This window comes from Ischnura elegans, chromosome 7 (assembly GCF_921293095.1).
Source record: "Ischnura elegans chromosome 7, ioIscEleg1.1, whole genome shotgun sequence".
Lineage (NCBI taxonomy): Eukaryota > Metazoa > Arthropoda > Insecta > Odonata > Coenagrionidae > Ischnura > Ischnura elegans.
Genome location: NC_060252.1, coordinates 32,462,757 through 32,475,144, shown reverse-complemented (window position 1 = coordinate 32,475,144; position 12,388 = coordinate 32,462,757). Strand labels below are relative to the sequence as shown.

The window sequence follows — 12,388 nt, the reverse complement described above, 5'->3', positions numbered from 1 at the left end:
CTCCAGGGTAAGCAGGAGGTGAAGGGGCCCTCTGCCAGAAAAAAAATTTAAGATAAATGGTTAAAAATGTTGAGTTTTACAGCCTTCTGAGAGATATTTTGTTAATCCTCACACTATTCTATAATCAATATTAATCCAATTAAGTAAAATAGATTTAACTTAAAAATTTCTCCGAACTTTGGGGGGGTTTTATCCCCCATTAATCCCCCACTCGCTGCGCCACTGACTGATAGATGCTTAACACAGGAGAATTCTGTGTACCGGTATGCTTGTGGTGTTTGCAGCCAGCTTCATGCTGCATACCACTGCGCTTGTGGATGCCAATGGATAATTATAAAGTATATGGCAGTTTGCTGTTAGTCCTCAGGAGGAGGATTGATGGCATCCAATAAGCTTTAAATGTTTACAATAACAAAATTAAAGATATTATTGCAGCCAAAATTAGAAAAAATTTCTAACAGCTACACGTATTGACCAACTACACATATTGACCAACCACCGTATATGTCTGAATATAGTACCCCTTTTTTTTTCAAAAAATGCCTGTGGTAAAAGTAAAGGCTATATTCAAATGCATTTTTTTAACTTTTCCCGAAACTGAAGCCTCAAAATTAGGGGTGGGGACTATATTCAGAGAGGGACTATATTCGGAGAAATACGGTAATTGCAATCACTAAAATGCAATACAATATGAAAGCGAAACAAGTTTACTTAGAGCAGGGTAGTGAATTCAATTCTTTATAAAACAAATTATTTAATTTTTGGCTAGTTTTTTTTAACTTAACCCTGCAGGACTCGCGCCCCTTTTTGGAACGCGAGGGCTCGCGCTGAGCCTGTCAGGCTCAATTTTCTTTTTCAAGTCCTCACCTATTAAAGTCGATTATTTTTCCTCTTCTTTTGTTTAAATCTAACTAATAATGCTGAAATGGTCCATTTCCTGAAAATCAAGTCCATTTACGTCGATAAAATATGTAATTATTTCTTCATATCGAGTGTGATATAAAATATATTACCTTTACTAGTTACTGATTTATTGACTCGTAAAACCACTACACAGTGTTAATATTAGGACAGAACGAATATTATAAGGCAAACTTAGCTATGATCATTATTCTGCAAGCATGCGCCATACAATAAATGTATATGCTCGAGACAAATACACTTTCCACTATTTTCGCAGACATACCCGGTAAATATATTTTTCGTGTATCCACAGTCTGCACACATTTTTCAAAATTTCAGTGAACTTTGGGTTCTCTGTTTTTTTAGTTGCCTTTGGTTAATCTGTAAGTCTTGATAGGCTCGTCTTATAATTAGCCCTAACTATTTGGGGAGCGATTTTATGGTTTCCCTTCTTTACGCGTGTTCATCTACGAGCCCAGCTGACAATTGCCTAAATAACGCTCTCCGAGATTTTACTTCTAAGTTATGTACGAGGTAAAAGAAATGCAAGAAATTACCACAGCAATATTTAGCATAACGTAAATACTTGGCATAGGACAACGCCGTGCATTTCTTGATACATAGTATGCCATGCATAACTGATCTAGTGTATCTACTCCCGATTTTGTCATGTCATAAAAAGGTATCATTTCTGGCTTTCTTTCATCTCCACTACATTCATCATTTTTTGTTATAGTTCATGGTTGATATCATAAACACAGATTTATTCTTTCTTGGAGTGTATGACGCAAAAAAAACAGTTCTTGCAGATATCAAATGAACTGGATTTCTTATTTTTTTGTTTCAACGAAAAAAAGTAGGCAATTCCCGCTTATTTTTCCGAATTGTTCCAATCACGGCAAGTCGGATATTCAAGAGTTCATTTACTATAAAAAACTGGCAAATAAATTGTCAATCGAAATATTTCTACCAGTACTGCTGATGGAGAGCATAAACTCTTCACGATATCAGAAGGGCTGTTGTTGACCGAAAACGATCCATCAGGTGGTTTACCAGCACACACTTCAAAGTTATAAGTATAAAATATTCTAGCAACTACCTAGCAAAGCAAAACTTAGTATCCCGTATTTGTTAGACATACTTGGGATTTATTGCTGGAATGTGAAAAGACCTTGAAAATTCACAATTTTCTCATAAATGGTTGTGTATTCACCAATAATGTAAGAACTTTTACGATTGTCAAATTTTTCAAATATCTCATGAAAACAGCTAAGTATCCTATCATTTTTTTGTCTTCTTTGCTGTTATTATTTGTATTTTCTATAATTTTCGCAAACAAAAATTCACTGCCAGCATTCTGAAACAGAATACTCACGGTTTTGTGGCGGAACTGGCGCAGTTGAAACTTCAGCGAGAAGAGCACCTCCAATATCTATGCACTCTCTTGTCAGAATGACCGTGTCCTCCGAATTTTATGGCCGCCGAGTGGCGAAGTGAATACACTTTTCGAAAAGAGGTGTAAATATAACGAGCCGTACCTAATAACATTGTGTGAAATCAATACAAGCTTACCTTGTGTCAACAATAGCGCGCTTGTATTTACAGTAGGATGAGCAACTGTGGCTTCTCAGACATACTCCCATGTAAATAGTTTTGACTTTCAAAATATCAAGCCGATTTGGCAGAAAAAGAACCTTTACTAGGAGTATAGTGTTAGAGGTTATCCATAACAGCCTACATTGTGTCTATACAGGCAATCAGAGAAAAAGAATAGGCTACGGGTGAGAAGCAAAAATGTAACGCGAGCACTCGCGTTGAGCCTGAGGGGCTCACATCGCGTGCATACGAAGCAAAAGTATCATATTCTAACCTTATGATAGGTTGATCGGGATATTTTGCGCATGTAAAACGTTGCCAAAAGAGTAAGGAACAGGTAGAGAAAATCTAAGCGCATTATTGAGAATTTGTCAAGAATTATTAAGAAAATATCAACAATGTGAGCCTGTCAGGCTCAGTGCGAGTTCCGGAGGGTTAAGGAAAATTCTTCATTGAAAAAAGTAAATCCAACCTGCTAGGGTCAAATGGTGATGCAGCCAAGCAATAAACAAAGCCGCCAATGGTTGGAATGTTGACGAGCACCTTCCCATCATCTAGGGACACAGCTACCAAGTGGCGATCTTGAGCCGTGGTCCACACAATTGGTGTCCTCTTGCCATCCTCACCTTCCCCCGCCTTCTTAGTGTACATAGCACAGTGGACTGCAAAAACACACCTTGGATGTATATCATGAACTAAGCACCACTCACTCTTAGGTTGGTTGGGAGTGTCAGTCTTCAGGGCATCAACATCAGTAAGACCTCTGCCTCTTGGAGACAGGTCAAACCTGTTGAAAATCAACAATTCATTCGATTACGTGCAAAGATGCAGCAACCAGAAATAACCACGACCATGGTAATAGAGTCACCATGCATTCTAAAAATGGAGATATTTCATAAATACGCATGCACAATGACAAAAAAAAACAGGAATTACAAACTGCAGGAATGAATGCAGAAAGAAAAAACAAAGGGAAGGTAAACAATGATAAGTAGAAGAGCCATTAGAGAGAAGAAACTAAAAGGGAGACCAACCAAAGTGGATGAAATAGAATGGACAATCAGATAGTTCATTCATTCTCCTCACACAACTGTGCATTATGAATGGTTTGATGATGATGCACAAGTAAAAAAAACTGGATATTGAGTCCCAAAGCTCAGCATTTGATATATATCACCACCATAAATGCAAAATAAATCATAGCTTTCTCATGGTCCAGTATCCAAGGCAATGAAATGCAATCAAGATAAATTCTGACTCAAAATCGCAAGGGAAAAACAAATCATTGAAAAAAAACCTTAATGTTCTCGGCAAAAATCCCACCTGATTATTTCACCATAGTTTGAGCTGCAAATAAGGGTCTCCTTTGTGGGCCAGTCTAGAGTCACATAGGTTCCAGAAGCAGGAAGTCTCGAATTACGTCCTAAAAAAGTGTTTGGCAGCTTAATCGTCCTCAGATAGTGACCATCAATGCATCTCCACAAGAAGACGTTACGATCTCTACATACGGTTGCCAATAAAAATGCCTTGTCTTGGTCAGCATCGTCCTTCCCACCCAGCACATTTTCTGCCACAGGGCACCATGACATTGATGTGATATCTTTGTCATGCCCACGCATGCAATGCAGAATTCTTCCAGAGTCTGAAAATGACAGATAAATATGAAAAGGAAAGGAGGAAAAATATTGCCAGTTCACTTTCAGAGAACAAATGCAGTCATTTACTTCCTACCACAACATATTGCTCCTTCAACCCATCATGAAGTAATTCCCAAATTGGTTAAAATTGTTTAATTCCACATTTTGTATCAATCAAATGAACTCATTAAGATACAATCCAGATACAAAAAAATTCCATATCAAACCCTATCAAAATTTTTCAAACAGTTTCTGGAATGAAATATGACACAATAAAGCAACATACCAGTTTCAAAGGTTCAATATTAGTTCGTGTCCAACAGTTTCCAATGAAAATATGTTCTTTACCATCCTATTTCAGATCTTATAATCTTACTTTTGACATTACAATACCAGGAAATGTATGCATCATTTTTCAACCATATTCGCCAAGAATACCACGAGCATGCATAATGAATAAAAAGTTCATACCTGAATCAGTGGTTACATTCACTGACTAAATGCTAGCTCAATCTTGTATACTTAGATGGCGTCAAATGTGTGTTTTCACATACATAAATTTAAGAGAAATAGATGATGGTCACCTGACACCCCTCTGCCTGATTGGATATGAAATCACCCTACATTCTTAAGCTCAACTGTCTAACATGCCCATGAAATGCTAATAAGTTTTATTAACTTTCAAACAACTGTAACAGCTGATTTAATAATGAGAACACTCATTTGCAGAATGTTGCGCATACACTCATTTGACAAATCATGCTTGGTAAAATGCCCCATATGTTTTCATTACACTTATGATTGCTAAGCATAGCCTGTGTAACCAATATCGCCCGATGGTCACCTAAGTTTTATATCAGAGGACCAGGGTAGTTTTCCATAAATATTTGGCAGTTTAGTTAAAACCTACCTCTTAACGTCAGTAAACAAACAAGACCGCCTTTCATTCCAACAGCAACGAGATCGTCCTGATGAGGGCAGCATTTGACAACCAAAGGTAGAAGTTTCCCAGCATTGGCTTTCAACATAACATTTTTCTTCGCCTGAAGCAGTTTCGCGACATTTATCTTAGATGTAATATTTTTCTCCAAATCCCAAGAAACGATCAGTCCGGAATCATCGACAGAAATAACGTAACTGCTTGATCCCCATGTCCAATCCATGGTTATTATCTTCTTTCCATCCTATTATAACATGGATTTAACGTAAAAAAGCAATTAATTTACATATTAACAAATAATTACCTCGTTAAAGTGAGAAAATATTACTTACACCATGAGCAAAGTTCACCATTACAGGGGAGAGAGTAGATAGATTCCATAGCTTCACAACAGAATCATCGCCGCCAGAAGTGAAGTAGGAACTATATTTCGAACGCTTATTCGGGCAAAATCTAACAGTGGTGACTCTTTCCTTGTGCGCTGGGTCAATTGTTTCAAAGTCGGGGAAAGACGTATTTTCAAATAATTTATCTTCAAATTTGGCAATCACCAACGTGTTCCTCGAACCATAAATTACTGTACCATTCGGTCCAGAACAAAGTATATCACTTAGGTACCAGTTAGGTGAAGGAGGAAATTTCTGAACCTCCATTTTCGCTATTATTGCTACTTTCAAACAGAAATTGACAATAGATGGATTGCCTCTGCGAAACCTCACTTCAAACGAGTTCTCATGCCAAGAATTCACACGCTTTTCGATGCTATTTTATTAAAATTACTTGTGGTACCGTCGAACATAGATGATGCACCGTTTAATGTCAGACAGTTCAACGTTAAACCAGGGCTGGCGCTGTGTGTTATGAAGCTGCACTATCGCGGGAAGAATAAGTGTTACCATAGAGTAAGTAATGACTTACTCTTTGGTATTACATATGAAGTTACGAGCTCTTAAGTGCTCCTTCGCTGAATTAAATTTATCCAATTAGGTTTTTGGTTTTCGAAATAAAATGCCTCTATTTGCCTTTGTCTCCATATTGATTTTAAAAAAAGGTGCACATTAGGGATTTCAGTGAAACCAAGGGTACTCGCATGGCGAGGCGGTAGAGGTTGTATCGCATGGCGGTTTACGCGCGCGAGTTTCCCACAGCCTTGACCACGAGCCAGTGTTTCACTGTGTGGCATCAAGCATAACGGTTATTTGTAACATTTTCACTATGTTAAGCGATAGTAGTGGTGATGACATGACTCCAGCATGTACGTGGTGGCTGATTGGTACCAGCAGTGCATACATATATGGGGGCGCGCGCCCCCCCTTGCGGAGCCATCCGCATTGCCTAACAGTTCAGAACCAAAATTGTTACTTTTTTACATCATAATATAGCGTCATCTTATGTGTATAATAAGTTTTAAAGGAAACTTTCTTGAACTTATTTTTCATTCCAATACAGATAGCTCAAAAAATATTTTGCACCCTCCCCCTCTTGAGTTTTTTCTGTGTCTGCTACTGATTGGTACATTAAGTAATCACGAATTCAGTGCCCATCCCATAAATCAAGTGTGACAAGATTTGGGAGAATGTCACCATCGGTATTTGCAACTAAAAGAATCATCATCATCATCACTGGTCAACAATCCTAGGATTGGTTTGACGCAGCTCTCCACTCAGTTCTCCTATCCAGGGGCGGATCCAGGATTTCTTTCTGGAAGGGGCAAAAGCAAGTCCGTATCCAGGATTTTGATCGGGGGGTGGGGGGGGGGCACAAGGATACCTTGTTATACAAAACGGATGAAATTATAATGGGACCGTATTAAAAATCTTGCATATTTTTAAGGGTCTCGGGGGGGCACGTGCCCCCATGCCCCCCCCTGGATCCGCCTATGTTCCTATCAGCTAATCTTTTCACTCCTACGTATTTCTTCTCTTTCACATCCTTCTTCACTTGTTCCATATGTTTTGTTCGAGGTCTTCCTTTTCCATTCTTGCCTTCATCAGGCCATCATGTCTCAAGATGTGGCCTATAAGATTGTTCCGTCTTAACTTGTTAAGGTTTTCATGAGGCTTCTCTTCTCTCCCACTCTTCTTGAGACTTCCTCGTTACTAACTCGGTCGATCCATTTGATTTTCATCATTCTTCTGTAGCACCACATTTCAAAGGCCTCTATCCTTGCTTTCTCCGCTGCAGTCATTGTCCATGCCTCACTTACCGTATAGGTGCATACTCCAAATGTAGGTTCTTATAAATTGTTTCTTTACTTCCATATTTAAGTTTCCCTCTGTAAGCAGGTCTCTCTTTTGGTGGAATGCTCTCTTCGCCTGGGCTATTCTGCTGATAATTTCTTTCTTACTTCTCCCGTCACTAGTTATCTTGCTTCCCAAGTAACCGAAATCATCCACCTCTTATCAGTTTTTGCTTCCCTATTTTAATGTTAGTCTTGACTTCTTCTGCATACTATAAGATCTTGGTTTTCTTCGTGCTTATTTTCAGTTGAGATCTACCCATTACCCCACCCATATTAATCAGAATATTTTTCAAATCCCTCTCTGTTTCTGCTATTGTCATCGGCAAATCTTAGCATGCTAATGAAAAAGCAGGAGCAATTTCCACAATTTTACATTTATTAATACGACCGGTTTCGCTTTTCAGCATCATCAGCATGCTAATTTTTTCTCCATGGATATTCACTCCCAATGCCTTTTCTTTGATTTCATTAATGGCTTTCTCAATGTAAACGTTGAAAATTACGGGTGACATTGAACAGCCTTGTCGCACTCCTTTCCTAATTCTTGCTTCTTCACAGCTGGGCCCTGATTTTATCACCGCTACTTGGTTTTTGTATAAACTGTGGATGATTCTTCTGTCATTATAAAGGACCCCAATTTCCTTTAGAATTCCAAGCATAATTGTGCTCCAATCCATGTTGTCAAATGCTTTCCCTAAGTCCACAAATGCAACGAACGTTGGCTTGTTCTTTTCCATTCTCTTCTCTATGAGCAGTCTAAGGGCCAATATATTGCTTCCCTTGTGCCTTTGTTTTTCCTGAATCCAAATTGGTCCTCATCCAAGTACTCTTCTGCTTTCCATTCTATTCTTCTATAGATGATCCTTGTCAGTATCTTCGATGCATGTGTAGTAACCCAGCAAGGAAAAACTGATTTCCATGAGATTTGACACTGATTTCCAACAGGTTTGACGCACTGATTTTCTTCTCCTTTGAATCTGTTTTGAAAATTGAAACAGCTGGAAATCAGTAGGAGGACAGTGGGAAATCAGTTGTGAAGGTCCAACATGGCGGCTGTTTTCCTACTCATTTCCATGAATGTGGTTTGACTCTGGTTTCCACCGTTCAACAGATTTGAATCCGGTTTCCCCGTTTAAGCTATTTCGAATCTGTTTTCCACCTTCATACCTATCTGAATCTTGTTTGCGACTCGATTCTCACCTCCTATGACCTGCTGGTGCATAAGTTAACTTCGGATACATAAATTAACTGCTGATACCCGAGGCGGAAATAATTATTTCCGCCAATTCCAAGTTTCGCAGAGCTGCACTCAACCAACGTTTCTAACTTCACATGCTACATCTCTATCATCAATCTGGATGTAGACTCAGCTGAAAAAAGTTGACAAAATACAGCCTAACAAAATGAACTTCATGTAAGTCTCCCACCACAACAAAATAACACAGGCTCTATTAACGTATTTATTAAGAATGCACAAACTCTGTTGGAAGTACATATTCAATTGAAAATACATAGTCATCTAATTTGGTAAACTTCTGCGGCAGAATACACTTAAAATCTCAATTTCATGCGTTAGAAATAATTTAGGGAAACACAGAATTTACAGATGAAATCTCATTAGAAGGAGAGTTAGACAAACTAGTTGTGCTTTTTGTAATTGTTTATCAGTTCTTGAAAAGTCATCGAAAGGCAAAAGTTTTGCCAAGAGTAACAGAACAGTCACTGCACCAGAACAACAACAACTTGCATCAGATTCCACAATCTTGAATTATCGAGGAGCACAAATTTTTCCGTGATTAACAGAAAAATCACAACACTAGAAAATATTTCAGATGCCTTTATGAAAGAAAGACTTCTTTACGTGACTTATGAAAATAATTCTGGTTCAGAATTAAGCCAACGATATCTGTATGTTACACTACAGAAACTTGCCATTAATGTTTAAATACATGAACACGGTCGTTTCACTTAGCACAAACAAACCAGCAAGATACACAATACTCTGAAAATCCTGGTAGGTTCTCTTCGGCGACGTAACGCAAGTACATATTATACATATTGCATACAAAAATATTAGTAATCGCTCAAAATCTGTTGACACAAGATAAATTATTCAATGAAAACACAAACGATCGAAATCACATCAGGCTTCCACTGTCGCTTGAAGACTGAAGAGATGCACGAATGGCTTAATTCAACACTGCGGGAATTTAGCACTGGTTAAATAATACTGATATGATTATTTTTTCTCCACGCCCTATTACTTTAGCACAAAACAGAACCAAAAGCACGTAAACATTCAGGGGCCGTATTCTGTATTTCGTCGGTGCCGCACCGGTCGGTTTCCCTTTCAAGCCCACCGACTGGACATCAAACCGTACCGACAACGGATTCCGCACCGACGACGACACTTTCAGCGATTCTGTAAGGTCGTCGGTTTCAAACCAGTCGGTACGGTTCCCCTTCCTTCCCAAACAGGGAAAATCCGAATATATCCGAAGTTTCACGTGTCTCCACCAATGAAAGAAGGGTAAAAACAAGTGAAGACTCATTGGCACAGTTTGTTGTCGTCATTCTCAATCTTTTTATTTGCGGAAATTACGACTTATTGCTAGATTAAGATAAACGATATTGGATAAGTTGTTAACAATGCTTATATAATGTGTGGTAGTAATGCTGTACCTACAGAATCGAAGGAAACAATATTACAACATCACAATAAAGTTTGTATGTGATGGAGATTGTTGTTGCTGGAATGAATTATTGAAACTATCCTTGAGATCGTAGTTTCTTTTTTTAAATATTGGTTCCGTATAATGCTATTTATTCATGATTTGGTAATATAGTTGTCATTAAGTAAGTTCCGTATAAATGTTATCAACGGAAGGTTATGCCATTGGCACCGTAGCAGACGAAAATAGCATACCATGGAACGTGAACGTAGGATTCAAATGCAAATGTAATATTAGAGGAACAAGTTAGGAAATTGTTATAAAAATATGGAGCTGGGTGCAATTAAAAGAAGTGTAATGACGAGGAAGTAAATAAATTGTGATTGGGTGAAATACATATGTATAAGTTGCGCATTCCAAGTGAGAGAAAATGACAGATTGAGTGAAATAACAGTCGCCTATTCAGAGTGATATAAAGTGATAACATTGCGGCAAAACTCATATTTAATCAAAAATATCTTTTTTATGTCAAAGGAGCAAGTAAATGATGATAGAGAGAAATAAAGCCTATTACAAGCGAGTGAAAGTGCGGTAACATAAATGAGAGAAAGTCATTATATGTTAGCAAACCTCATTTTTATTAACCATTATCTTATATTTCTGTCAAGGTAATTAATATAGATGATGACACAGTGAATTATAGAGGCGTATTCGAAGGGGCAGAAAAAGATAACATTGGAGAAAACCTCATTATTTACTCGGTGATGAGGTAAAAACAAAATAAAACGTACAATGCGCACCGGGGAATTCATGAAACCCACTAGTCGGTGGCCGTACCGACACCTCTTTGCTGTCGGTACGGCTACCGACGATCTCCCGTCCTCTCGTCGGTGCCGCACCGACCGGGTTCGTACAGAATCGCACGACTTCTTACCGGGAGTCGGTGTGACGTCGCACCCGACGAATCGGTGCCGCACCGATCGGTTTGGAGTTACAGAATACGGCCCCAGAACGGAATCGGCGTATCGGCGTTGCTACTTTGGTTTGCTATCTTTTGTAGTTAGGTGGCAGCACTATGCCCGCTATATTTTTTTAAAAGGCGAAGTCGCAAAGTGAGGTTTAAACGTGCTTAAGCCGTATTAGCCACTTAAATTGCATGCCCGGTGAGCTCCAGCAGGTGAAATGATGCACAATACAAAATGTGGATGATGTACTTACAGTAAATTTTTTGCATCACCCGTGAATTTTTGCAAGACGGCAAAGTACATATTTCCTCTACGTCATTATTTCTGACCATGATTTTGAACTAATTATACTCATTGAAACCTCAGAAGAAGTAATTTTCCAATCAACGCAGTCGTAAAGCCTGTGTGAGATAGGTTTTTATAAGACACTCATTTCAAGAGAATTTCAAATTCATTCCACAATTCAACTCTGTTGGAAAGCACTTGTGGAAAACACTTTCAAGCCAATAAATAAGGAAAAGAGTTTCAAATGACATTCAATTCAGTGTCAATACAGTCCATGTGGAAGACGGCTGGAAACCAGTTACAATGAAAATGAGATTCAAATCACTTCCTTCCATTTCCTGTCCGCTGGAAACCAGTGGAAATCAGTGTCAACACAGAGTCAAATCAGATTTTAAGGATTCAGATCAGATTCAAATGAGGTTCAAGACTGTTGGAAATCAGTTTTTCTTTCCTGGGAAGGCTTATGGTCCTAAAGTCTTCACAGTTCTCCGCTCTTTTCTTCTTAGGAATAGGGATTATAATGTTCCTCTCGAAGTCCTTTGGTATCTCACCTGTCAAATACATTTCACTGATGATTTTGTATAGCTGGTTCAACGTCTTCTCTCCTGCATTTTTAATGAGCTCTGCGGAAATATCAATGCCAGACGCTTTATTTATCCTTAGGTCTCTTACAGCCGCATCAAATTCTGATCTTAAAATTGGGGCTCCCATTTCATCGGCATCCACTTCCCTCTCGTTTTCGATAGCATTCCTTCTTAGGCTGCTTCCTCTGTACAAATCTTCCAGATAATCCTTCCATCTCTTCCTTTTCAATCATTACTTCTCCGTTCTTTTCCCTATGGGTATTACATCTTACGCCCCTTATCTTTCCTTAAAGTGGTTCCTCACTATCCTATAGGCGGCCTCTACTTTTCCATATTTAAGATTGTTTTGTACGTCTTCACAAATACTTTGCATCCACGTTTCTCTACCCTTCCGCGCTTAACGACATATTTCGTTCCTTAACCTCTTGTAGCAATTCTGTCCTTCCTCTGTTTTTGCAGCCTTGTATTTTCTTCAATGAGATCTAATACTTCCAGCATGATCCATGGTTTTTTCATAGTGACTCCAAGAAATTCCTCAGCTGCTGCCTGCAGCCCACTTCTAAT

General features: G+C 38.6%; 1 protein-coding gene across 1 annotated transcript in view; it reads right to left on the bottom strand.

Moving 5' to 3' along the window:
• The window catches only part of LOC124162046 (gem-associated protein 5-like), a 44,045-nt gene extending 38,194 nt beyond the window's left edge, over nt 1–5,851 (bottom strand). The window contains exons 1-4 of the mRNA XM_046538379.1: nt 5,409–5,851; nt 5,047–5,320; nt 3,823–4,141; nt 2,972–3,286 (exon numbers count right to left, since the gene is read on the bottom strand). Coding sequence (XP_046394335.1) covers nt 2,972–3,286; nt 3,823–4,141; nt 5,047–5,320; nt 5,409–5,729 — 1,229 coding nt within the window. The 5' untranslated portion in view covers nt 5,730–5,851. The remainder of the gene's footprint in view (nt 1–2,971; nt 3,287–3,822; nt 4,142–5,046; nt 5,321–5,408) is intronic.
• Nucleotides 5,852–12,388: the final 6,537 nt, after the last annotated feature.